General features: G+C 44.6%; 2 protein-coding genes across 9 annotated transcripts in view; one reads left to right on the top strand and one right to left on the bottom strand.

Moving 5' to 3' along the window:
- The first annotated feature begins 160 nt into the window (after positions 1 to 160).
- The window catches only part of LOC111268257 (uncharacterized), an 89567-nt gene continuing 77232 nt past the window's right edge, over positions 161 to 12495 (top strand). For 2 of the 5 annotated variants that reach the window (XM_022847138.2, XM_086971611.1), the window contains exons 1-2: positions 944 to 1076; positions 10861 to 10976. In XM_022847138.2, the coding sequence (XP_022702873.1) occupies positions 10862 to 10976 (115 nt within the window). In that variant the 5' untranslated portion in view covers positions 944 to 1076; position 10861. Of the gene's footprint in view, positions 1077 to 9585; positions 10257 to 10860; positions 10977 to 12495 lie in introns of all 5 variants that reach the window. The other 3 variants (XM_086971610.1, XR_002685087.2, XM_022847134.2) reach the window with 3 other exon arrangements.
- ush (Zinc finger protein ush) overlaps positions 2724 to 12495 on the bottom strand; it is a 97377-nt gene continuing 87605 nt past the window's right edge. For 3 of the 4 annotated variants that reach the window (XM_022847132.2, XM_022847130.2, XM_022847133.2), the window contains exons 6-10: positions 11758 to 12012; positions 8096 to 9243; positions 7849 to 7935; positions 7311 to 7676; positions 2724 to 7131 (exon numbers count right to left, since the gene is read on the bottom strand). In XM_022847132.2, coding sequence (XP_022702867.1) covers positions 5497 to 7131; positions 7311 to 7676; positions 7849 to 7935; positions 8096 to 9243; positions 11758 to 12012 — 3491 coding nt within the window. In that variant the 3' untranslated portion in view covers positions 2724 to 5496. The remainder of the gene's footprint in view (positions 7132 to 7310; positions 7677 to 7848; positions 7936 to 8095; positions 9244 to 11757; positions 12013 to 12495) is intronic. The other variant, XM_022847131.2, reaches the window with a different exon arrangement.

Raw genomic sequence — 12495 nt, 5'->3', positions numbered from 1 at the left:
CGCGCGAAATTCGTATCGACCCTGGACGACCGGTCGAGGATGAATAGCATTCTCTATGTTGAAGATGCATTTTTAAACTTAACGAAAGTAAGTAAAGTGCGTCTTCTTCATATTTAGACACCCACTTCGGGGCTTGAACTCGAAAGAGAACTTCTGTTTTTTACACAGCGAATTGAAGTCGGCTTTACAGAGGAAAGGGATAGTGTTGTCGAATGGTACGTCGAAGTAGATAAACAGCTGAAAGCTAAAAGACACCACTGGTTTCCTTACTTCTCAACGGCCATTATTTTTCATAACTATGCACCTTTATTGATTTGTTACCCGAATTCATGACGCGATGGTCCCGGATTATCGAAGTCTCACCCATCGAACGATATTATACGAGGTCGTCAAACCTTGTCTTGCTCTTCATCAAGGCTTATTTTCTTTGGGGAAAATAAGGGTCTGGTCCGGTTGTTGCGACCATATTAATCCCGTACAAGCACACCAAAAATTAACATATGAGTTGGGAAGTCGATCCATTGCTCTTTTTTTCTATATGTACCCACTCATAGCGACGTACGTGTTAGGGTAGTTCATTTTGAAAGTTCCCGGGTGTTAGCTAGATAATACACAGAACCATTTGGGCTTTAGTTGCTTTGGTGCACCAAGATGTGCTACTACAGTCAGCTTGAAGGATCGTTGGATTGCAGTAGCAGAACTGGATGTTGCTGTGTTCAATCTTGCTCTGGTTTATTATTATCAAACCCAGATTTTTGTCTGAATCAAGAGCAACGAAAATCCGTAAAAGCCACAATTCAGAGTTTCGTAGGCTCTTTCATAAGCATAGACACTTTCGCGTGGTGGTGAAGCTTTTTAAGCACACATAATACGAATGAAAAACACTCTCTGTTTAAAGATGTACGTCTGGCACAAAATCGATGAACAATAAGCGACTCTGTTCAGTGATTTGTACGCTAGGACACTGGCTTGTCTCTAGCCATTTTCGATCATCAAACAATTATATCATCCTGTATTGAGCTGACGCGGTCGTTCCATCGAATACCGGTGGTGTAGAAAACTATTTACCCAGACTGGTATGTTAAATCATTCACAGTGCTATAGTAGTCCCCGCAGGAACTGGCATCAGTTTGATGAAAGATTATTTGTGTTCACAATTAAAATTAACCAAAAGTATTCTCATCTAGGTAGTAGCACCTTCTCTTCTGTGCAGTCTTCTGTCTGACAATGGTCCTATGCTTTCGACTTGTGTGTCCGAGTAATATTTTCTGTTGGTTCTGTTTATATATATATAAATTGTTGGGATTTGAAAATGTTACTGTTGCAGTCTTACGATGGTTGGTTGTTTATTTCACACATATGATATATAATTAGCATATGTCAATAACTTCAACTTCATGGATGGAAGCAAGTTTCGATGCAAAGAAGACAGTTTAACAGAAAATTCTGCTCTGAACGGTCTGTGGGTATACATAAAATAACAGAAATTATAATGTGCTTATTCGTGTTCTGTCATATAGCATTGTTGAGTTGATGTGCACTTCGGGTCATACGGAAGGTGGCATATTAACAGCTGATACTTTGGGTGTGGCATTTATTATATATATATATATAGATATTAGCTGCTGCTTGTTACATCTAGTAAGTCATTTAAACAAATGGATTCCATAAAATTTTCGTTCATCAAAATTTCACAGATCCCCCGGAATTGGTTACGTAAGCTCACTAAATTTATAGAAAACTAGACTATTTCTGTAACCAACGAGTTGTATGCCGATACACTTAGCTGGTAACGTAGCTTTTTTATTCATTTAGTTAAGATTTCAATATACTGATAAAAAAAAATTTGAAGTTTTTGGGCCATATAAAGCATAAAGTAAGCAGTGTAGATAATATGGAAAAACGAATTAAATTGCCATTTGGACTTTGTTGAGATATTTGATTTAGCCCAATGTACCATGACCCGCGCCATACCCTGACAACAGTATTCGTATAACATTACAATGAATGGACCAGAGTAATATCATTAAATTTTAGATAAGTTATAATTCGTATTGTAGTTAAACTTGTAAAGTTTAACTTTTACATAAACCCGCTCTTGTCTTGAAATTAGCACACCCCTAGCACAAAACAAGGTACGTTTATACTTAGCTTCGACCTTAAACTACCTTGTGTGCCTCTACCAGTACACCTGGCCATTACACCATACGGGGGGGGGGGGGGGGCTAGCATAATAATCTAGAAGCAATCATCAATATGGCCTATTAGGGAAAGAACGCAGTTGATTTTGCGAGCGCCCTACACAGTTTTACTTGTTTTTCGCTTATTTTATTGGCACATTTTAGGACATTAAGGCTTGCACAAGTCCATGAACCTTCAATTGCTCGGATGGTAGATGTCAATTAATACAAATTTTCAAGCACTATATATAAGGTACCTGTGCATTTCAATCAAGTAAACGTTCGCGTTGTGTCGTTTTCGTATTCTGCCACTTGGCCTTTACTGGCTCAACTCCGGCTCCCTAAATAGCCTAAATACAATACTGAGAATGTTTCTCGGAGCACATGGACTCGCGTCCATGGAAGTAAGCGTCTAAAAGTGGCTAGAGAAGATGTCCAGGCGCTTGACGACCTTATCATTCAATTGCTATCCTGGCTAATGGTAAAAATGTCACTATCCATCTCTAATACACAAACTATGATACTTTCAGTGAACACTCAATATTGAATTATGACACAATTTATTTGTTGCACTCGTCGTACTTATATTACTATAGATAGCTCTTTAATCGTCGTATCGTACCTGTTGTATATGACATTGTCATCGGTCCGCACTTCGCTACCATTTTTCATTGAACATCGTGGTACATACGCTAAACTATATTGTTCAGTATAATTAATAATATCCAACACGATCGCGTTCCTTATGTCATCTGGGCATGTCTTTCTGTTTGCACTGAATATCCCCATTTGCATCGTGGATATTTATAGACACGACCGTTTGGCATCGACTAGATTCATTAATATTTTGGTTTTTACTCTATTTTTTGCGTCTTCATCATTTGCTTTCCGCTTGAGTTGAGTGACCATTAAATTATTGCAGGTTTTGCGAGATCTCATTTGTAGGCGTAACGCCGCATTACGTCCATTCACTAATAGCTCCATAGACTATAGAAATTGTTCACTCATTTGTCATTGTGTTAGCCTTCACGTTTCTACATCGTCGATCTGCCCCTTTCTCGCTTTACCTTGCCCTTTCCGTTTCGCCTGTTTTCAATGCCGCCATTAATATGGCGATGTACTTCTCGTCACTTGTGTAGTTCGCACTATGTTGCAATGCTATGCAGACGCGACCTCTCGTATAGTTAAATACAATGACAATGTTATATAATCGTATCACTATGGCTATGTAGCATCAGTGTGTGGGCACCAGCCGCAGACTTCGATCACGGAAATAATAAGAACAGCCATACTCGTGTCTAATCGATACTAAACGATGAGTGTACCCATGCACGGATGCCCACTTAGTACTCTGTCGCTTAACTCTATCAACATCATCATATTTGTTATAATTCATTGGCCACTTTAACACCGCCATTTCTTCGTCGTATATAGTTAGTGATTAAGAATGCTAGTACTTCGTTTGTTTATCTGTCTATAGTGAAAAATGGTCAGCTTCGCTGTCGAGGAGTGCAGCTAGTAGCTAGAGGCGGGTCGCCATTACGACAATGAATTATCCGCTAACGACAAGGTAAAACGTTGACCATTCGATACATGTAGAGTTGGCAGGCAGGCAGGCAGACAGGTTGAAAATTGCAGTGACCTAGCGGTTAGTGGAGAAGGCGCTGTCGAAGGCCGAAACTGAGGCAAAAGTGGGCGGCGCTCAAAGAGGTAATAACGCTTGTCGGGATAGAGGCTCCTTACCCTGGAGAAGACTGCTTCAACGACACGGCGGGCGGGCAACCTAAAATTGCAGTCGACTGCTGTGTGTTGGATAAACACGACGAAAAATGTTCAAGTGGTAACGTAATAAATAATATCACACACATTGTCAGGGTAGTGTTCTTTGAAAGTACGGTATGAGCGGTCTAACTAACGGTGCTCAAGCAGTAATACGTTTCTGTACAGCATCGCCGATCAGACACAATGTGTCATGCTGGCAGCCGCTCGAAAAATGCAGGGTTGACAATCTTTATTCGATAACAGTCTGCTTTTATTTATGCTAATCTGGTTGCAGAATCAGAATTCAAGAAAACACTATTGAATAAACGAACACCATTTACAATAACCGAACCAACTAAAAACAACGCTCACAAAAACAAACAAGTTGACGATGGCAGGCGGAACGCTTCGCTTCCCAATGTCTCTTTCTGTTTACGCATTCATGTATCTCCTCTCATGTCTGTCAGCGTGTGTATATGTATATATATGATAGATGTATATACAGATGTAAATATAGGTAATCGTATTTATAATTATGTACTGTGACTACTGAAATGTACAGGAAAAATTCGTAGGATAAGCAAGAAACAGGGGGGCTAGATTTCTCGTTGTCGGCTTCTGTTTTTTGCCTGACGATTGATAATTAGCCCCGTCACCCTCTAAGCGGTTGCCCTAATAATCAGAAAAAACTACTTCCAACTAATTAATGCATGTAGCTATTGTGTTTATATTGGCGACATATAAATAAAACATAAACAACTTGATTCGATTGCACTTCATCTCTCATACAACTACCTATATATAATAATTTCTTTCCTTCGCTCCATTTGTAGCCACTTCGTGCGGGCGCCCACTGATTTCAGTCTTTGCACCTTCGTTTTTCGGTTGTGTAGCCAGGCAGAGCAAAGCAAAATGACTGACATTGATGCTTCGTTGGCTGCTTTAGATTTGAGGTTGTAGAGCGTGAAGTTATACACAGTTGTTGTTTTGTCACTCTCATGACTGCGCGTCGTACGAAGCATGACTTCCTAGATGCGTTTTATGTGTATACCCATGTGCTAGATGTTTGCGGGCTTACATGACAGGAATGAATTATTTACACGGGTGGGGGTGGCTGGAGATTGTGTAGACTTATCCACTTATTTCTTTTTGTACACGTTTTGGAGCAAAAAGGGGACGAGGGAAGGCGGGATGTGTTTGATGATGCCTAACACCTACGTGGTAGTTGATCGCTTAAGCATGGATGCGTTTTGAAGGAGCTGCCTTTCCTTTCCGCAAATGCAACTGCTGGTTGAATGAAAATTGAGCCGGCCTGCGAGCGTTGTCGTTGGCCGCGCCCGCTATGTTTTACACACTTTGTAATACAGAACAGCGAGGCAGAAAAGAGGTCGACTACTCATACTGTTGTCGTTCCTAATGTCTTTGTAGAATCAACATACTATAATGTTATGACTATCTGTCCGTTTGTGTCTGTCGAAAGTGTCTCAAAGCAAAACAGTCGATGTTTCTAGTTGATCTGATCAATTTCATATTTGTCATTTCCGTCGCCTAATCTCTAAACCGAAGCGGTCTGACACGGAGCGGATGGACCTTGCGCAACCGGAGTCTCCGAGCGGGATGCATCGCCAGAGGGCGAATCAACATTGTCGGAGGAAGCCGCTTTACAATAGAATTTTTTGTGGGCTAAGTACGATGAGGCGTAATTGAATGATATGTCGCACTCATCGCAGCGTCGATCGCTATTTCCCGCTTCGCCAGAGTCAATAACGGGTGACGTTTTTTCTCTCGCTCTAATGCAGGAGGCGCTGGCTTCTAAAGTGACCACTGGACTATCGACCCGGCTTGTCGACTCCTTCAGGCCACTATCGCCGTTCGATGCTGAGGCGTTTTCGTCGTCGCTATCGGTCGACCGAAGACGCTTAACCAGTTCGTTGTTGTTGCGCAATGACAACAGTTCGTTCATTGCCGAAAGTTGAGCAGCTGAAAGCTGGGCGGCAGCAGCGGCCGCCAACGCAGCTTGTGCTGGAAGTCCTGAAAAGTTGGTTGCCAGTACAGCTGAAGGCAGACTTGACACAGACGCTGGCTGACCAGCAACCGATCCAATTTGGCCGGGAGCAAGCCCATTGGCTAGCACGTCGCGATGAATAAGCTTAATGTGACGAACAACGTTTCCTTTGTAGCTCGATGAATAGCCGCAGAAGTTGCACCAGTGATGCATTTCAGGCTTGGCTGGTGAATCCGGACCACTGCTCTGGCTGACAGGCTGACATCCAGCAGACGACGACAAGGCCTCCTTATTGGCCACCTCTGTCCGAACCGAGTCTCTTGGCGACGGTGAGCCGGGCCCGCCCTGCCGAGCTTCCCTATTCTCCGCCGTCCTGCTGCTGCCGCCGCCTGCTGGTTCGCGACTTTCCGCTGAAGACGGTCGGCTGCTACCCGAACTCGTGCTACTGCCTAAACCAACGACGGGGCCCGTGATTGATGCTACCGGGCCTAGTGTCAGAGCATTTACAAGCGTCGCCGAAGCCGAAACTGCAGCGGTGGCCGCGGCAACCGCATCTTCGCGCGCATCGCGTGACGCCTGATCTTCCCGTTCGACCTTACTAATCGAGCCGCTACGCTCCGAGCGCTCACCTTTCATCGTACTGTCGCCGCTGCTGTCCAGCGCCGGGCTTTTGGCAGCAAGGAAGTGGACAATGTTAGCGCCGGAAGGTGGCGGCGGGATGGGCTCACCGTTCTCACCGACGCAAACAATGAACTTCTCCTCATGGACCAGCGCTCCTTTGTCAACGTGTACTCGAACATGGGTCCGCATCCCACGTAACGTATGGCCTTTGTAGCCGCATAAGGTACACTTGAACGCTTTAATGCCGGCATGTGTTGCCAGGTGGCGCTGAGCTGCCGAATGTGACGCGCAATAGACGTCGCAGTAGGGGCACTTGCGTGCGCTGCAGGCGTGCGAGCGGAGGGGCTCCTCTCCGGGAAACGCCAAACGACAGCGGGGACACTCAAGTTCGGCTACCGGACGTGAGAGAACCCCAACCCGTACCGAGTTGGCCTGCAGGAGCTCACGCTTAGGACAATAGTACGTCTGATGAGCCTGAAGGTTGTTCAGGCTGGTGAACTTGATACCGCATGCTATACAGTAGAACTGAAACACCGGCTGAGGAGCAGTTGCTGGAGCAGACGTCTGTAAAAAAAAATTGGGAAAAAATTGTATTGGAAATCGGGAATTTATTTAAAACGTAGGTGTGTTGGGACTTGGATTACAATACAACATAAAGAAAATTGCGCTTACAATTATATTTTTACCTCTACTGTTCTGCTACATATTCTGCATATCCATGAATGAGAAAAAGTTGAGCCTACGAGAATTGAAGAAGATTGTCCCTGTGTCTGAGGCGTTCCAGGAGCACAAGGCGTTGCCGTCGTCGCCGGTGTGGAACTGGCGGAAAGTCGTCCTTCGCCGGATGAAGCTGTCTGCGGCGAAGGACTTCGCTGTCCGCTTGATAAAACTACAGCCTGCTGTTGGGTCACTGCCTGTGCCGTTTGTAACACAGGCGCAGTCCCGCACTCGCGAGCCGATGGCCTAGCAACCTCTTCTGGTACAACTTCAGAGCACTTGCGGTTGCGAGCCTTCACGTGAGGCCTACCCACACAATAGTGCTTTCTGTGAGCAGCTAGGCTTTCAGGTTTATGAAACGAGATGCCGCATTCACTACAACGTATCAACGCCTGTTGCAGGAGCAGCCAAGGCCCGAGTAGACAATAAACAAGGAAGATCAGTTAGTGTACTCCCAGAGGGAGAGCTCAGGACCGCAAACATTTCGTGAACACTAATAGAACTAGAAACAACATATACTTTTTAAAGTAGTCGAAAAAAAAGCTAAATATCCTTAGATACTACCTGCTTTAAGTTGGCGGAGCTGTTTGATAGATCTGCAGCGAGATCAATATCCTGGCTGACTGGAGTGCCTCGCTTGCTACCCAGGGTCTGTTTGAATGATAAATAAAAATTAAGTGCATCCATTTACCAATCTGCCGTTCTGTCATTATATTTTTAGCCTCCTTAAAACTTTAATTTCGAGAACTACGTCTAACTGAGGTCTATATAACAGAGGTTTAAAGCGAATACAGTCACAGCTCGTACTTACATTTGTGTCGTCTCTAGAGTTTTCCTTTTTGGGGGTTGTTGACAGATCAAGAGGCGCCGTGGCGCTGGCAACCTCCCCGCCTTTCCTACTAGCTACTCCTCCCAACGCATCCTTGAGATCAGCGGAAGACGACGTCGCTGTGGCCACCGACTCCTGATCACTGTCACGTGGGGTCGTTGTCGTTGCTCGGTCTGGCAAGATGCTTTCACTGGCGATTTCTTCGGCGTCACGGGCGGACGCAGGACGAGGCGAGAGTGTACCTCCTGAAGCGCCACCTGGCGACAGAATCGGCGCACACTCCGTCGTCCCGGCCTGCACGGGCACCAGACCGGAGCCGGGCACAAAAGCGCACGGAACTAAGACTAAAGGATTTGTTGAAATAGCAGCGAATAATGGCTGGTTCGCCAGCTGCGATGCCCCAACCATCGGCGCACCTGCACCGAGAACATTTACTGCGCTCATAGCAGATGCAGAAGGGAGAGCCCCCACGGGTGTTTTGGAGCCGCTGCTGGCACTAGCGCAAAGTGCCTGCGGAAGAACCGGGCCGCCGCTTCCCACCGTAACAGGTGCCGACGGTAACCCAGTCGGGACACCTGCTGGAGACGTACTCGCACTCAGTCCCGGCGAAGGGACGCTGCCCACACCAACCGCTGACGTCTGCTGCTGTTGCTGGTGTTGTTGCTGCTGCTGCTGCTGCTGCTTCTGCACAGCACGAGTATTACAGTAGAACTGCTTGTGAACGGTGTACGTTTTGAACGACGAAAACTGTATGTCGCAATCGGCGCAATAGCGTGCAGCGGCGGGCGTCGCTATAGGCGGGGCAACAGCGTCTTCCGGTGAGAGAACGTGAACTCGGAGATGTCGCGTCAGGCTGCCCTTCCGATCGGTCGTGTACGTGCAATGGGGGCAGGCGAAGACCCGCTCGGCGCAGCCAGCCGAACCGGTGCTCAGACGAGGGCTTTTAGACACCGGCCTCTCATCGGCTCCTGATGAATCGGGACTTAACGAACGCTTTTGGCTATTACCGCCAATAGCAGTGTGAGCTAGTGCGGGACTTTCCGGACACGAGACGATCATCTCGGTCGATAATGGAGGGCTCACCGATGACACTACCCCAAGAGAGGACGAAATAGATAATTTTCGGTCGACTAAAACAACATAGCAAACAATGTATATTACGATAGGTTAAGAGTAGCAGTACTAGTGATGGCTGATGAATTGTTTTCAATCACTACTCGAGATAATAATAATAATAATAAATTAGATGTCTTCTCTGCTGCTAAATAGATATATTTTATCGGTTACAGTACAGCCGTAGGCTGTGTCCTGCGGGTGAATAACTGCTCATAGTCGATATCCATATTTGCCGGGAACTTCATTCCCCGACTTCTTCCTTGACACCGCTAATCAAAAAAGCCCGCCAAGAAGTACTTTTGGTCGCATGCCAATCGATAATGAAAACAACTATCTGTTTCTGCGCAAATGGTTAGGCGAACAGTCAAACATTCGTCACCGCTTCCGACTTTCCGATGATGACGACCTACAGCATCTCACTCAGTGCATGGATTCAGGAACAAAGCAAACCAGCAAATACATTGATTGTAAGCTAAAGAAATGGAGATGTCGATCTAATCTAGTTGGGTACGATGCTTGTTCCTATCGACTCATCACAGCTAACTGAGGCACTGGACGGATGTTATCTGCCGGGATAATCACACGAACGCAGAACGAGAGAGATTGGCTCTCGACGTTATCGTGTTCTGTGAAGCAAGAGAACCTGCTAGAAGCCAACAATTGAAGTAAGCAGCAACAAAAAGCAGGACCAGCATAAAGAATTAGAGCAGCACTAAGGAAACAACTACTAGAAGGAAAAGTACAATAAATACGGAGAAAGAAAAATCAGGAAATCGTAAAAATTGCACGGAGATATTGCTGCTTGTGATGATGAAATTGGGTCTTGTTTGTTTGCATGCTGATGGTTCTAGTATGACAGTGCTTGTGCCACTCAAAATTGCCGTTCTGAGTCATGAGATCATGGACAGGCACACATAGCTAACTTAACCATATATTACGGATCGCAGACAAATTTCGTAACCACGGTTGTTGGCCTGAAAAGTTTTCCGATTACTTGGAGTAATCGAAAGCTATACATCGAAACACCGTAAGTTATAGTGTATTCAATTTAACAGAACTCACAACAGATTTGAAATAATGCGTCTCGTTTGATTTTGTTAAAAAACAATGGAAATTTTCATCAATTAACGCCATAACGTTTCAGTAAACGAAATAATGAGTCTGTAAATTCCTGCTACGAAGACCTGTTAGCTCCCATGTTAATGAATGATCGCATTAACTATAAATAAACATACAATGCTCGTCGCTTGCCCGAAACAGGAACGAGAGAAGGAACAAATTTCGACTAACCACAGTAAAACTACAAGGATATAGACCACTGCCCATATCTCCGTGTCTAAAGCATTTACGCATCACCAGCGCCACCATGGTCAAAAATAGAAGTTGAATATTGGTTCAAAGCGGGAGTGAGAAAGGGGAGGTCGATTTAGGGACATTGTAGTAGTTTCAATAATGATATCACCGCTCCAAGACGTATCAAGAGAGGCCGCCGAATAGAGGCCTTGCTGCTAAGCGCACTTTGCCCACTATGCCGTAACAGTTTGTCACGCTGTTCGTTGTTTAGATGGTTAGGTGATACGATGCGAACAATGAGTGATAAATAAGCGATATAATGTATCTGCTTTCCATAGGATGACTCGTTTCGTCTGTCCCGCGTCTCGACAGGAGCGGACTGGCTCTTACGACACTGTTACTGCTAACATGGCCCCCACTGCCACTGCCGCTTCTACACTCGTCTGCATTGCAGGTAAAAGCACCTAAAAACGGCAACCTGTCACCCGAACAAGGGTCGCTTAACGTCAAGCTATTTTATTCGTACCGGATAGAACCAGCAAGGGAAGTTTGTTACTATTATAGCTATTAGAAAACACTATCAATCAGATTGTGATTATCAATCTCACTATTATACCCCGAAAAGAGATTGTTCTGTTGTGAGCGATATGAGTGCCGTAATGGTGTTAGTGAAAGTTGTCACTGGCAACAATGGAAAAAGCAACGCAACTCTCATGATGAACATGGATGCACGTAGTTCAAATAGTACTTTCACTTCGTTCTTGATTAAAGAGAAAGTGGCACGTGAAAGCGTACTCAGCATAACTTAGAAATCGTCTGCTATTACGATATGATAGTACTGCTTGCGAAAGTTCGCCTGCAAAACATGCCTACAGCCGCCTACCAACTAGAATTATGTTTTTCATTGCCATTAGTAATGCTCTTTTTCCTGTTCCAGATTATTAAACTCCATCGATTTCTGTCGTCGGATGCTCTAATTCTACACATTTAGATAAATGCATCAATCCAAACGTATTCTATGGAGTTCGACATTTTTATCATTTTCAGTGATTCCAATTTATTACTATCGCGACACAAGCGTCCTTCGGGACCTATCTAGATAATAATAATACAAAGATGAATATTATTCGTAAATAGAAATCCATCGAGAGGCCAGATAGGCGCTCATACGCATGAACGTGAACGCATATCTATTGGGTCGATAAGAATACTCCCCGTTCTCTCCCATCTCTTACCGGCAGTGACAGAATTCTTAATGGCACAATCGGACTTCTCGCTTGCCCCGTTCTGCCTTCTGGTATTTGGGGAAGACGCGACAATAGGCGAAGGCGAATCCGACGTCGTCGTTGAAGATGTGCTTGTCGCAGCTACTATTGAATCTTGTGGCGTGTGGGCCTTTTGAAAGCGCTGAGTGCAATAGTACGCTGTATGTGCGGCCAAATTACGGTGATTCTGGAAACTAATGCCGCAGTTTGTGCATCGAAACGCAGCTGTCGCAAACGAAAAAAACGTTATCTATCATTACTACTATATATATCCGGGCAAATCTTTGCTTGTTGTTTATCGTAGCGAGCAGGCGCTCATCCTTGGGCTTCTACCGAAAGAAAGTCGATTTTTTTTTATAGGGAAAACAAACAAGATCATCGTGATGAAAAACAGGTGAAAATGTCGTTTTTAAAATTGAGCAAACATTAGCCAGTATTGAATACCTCGATGCTTGGCGAAGCGTGAAACGGAATTAAAAATTTGTCTTTTTTTTTACTCGAAATTGATTGTTTACATTACTACTAGTTTTCATGCGGCTTCCAAAACCTCCTACAAAATAATTTCAAGGGGTAAGTCAGAGATCCTTAATAGAATTTAAATTTACGTGGCTCAAAAATTAATTAAAGTGACTCAAAATTTTGGATTTGTCCATACAGAAATTAACGACCGTTCCGCAAAAAAAAATAAGTCAGTTCCTGGTTTAGATA

The sequence above is a fragment of the Varroa jacobsoni genome, unplaced genomic scaffold, assembly GCF_002532875.2.
Source record: "Varroa jacobsoni isolate VJ856 unplaced genomic scaffold, vjacob_1.0 scaffold_1269, whole genome shotgun sequence".
NCBI lineage: Eukaryota > Metazoa > Arthropoda > Arachnida > Mesostigmata > Varroidae > Varroa > Varroa jacobsoni.
Note: the sequence above shows the minus strand (reverse complement) of the source record. Positions and strands in the feature narration are given on the sequence as shown.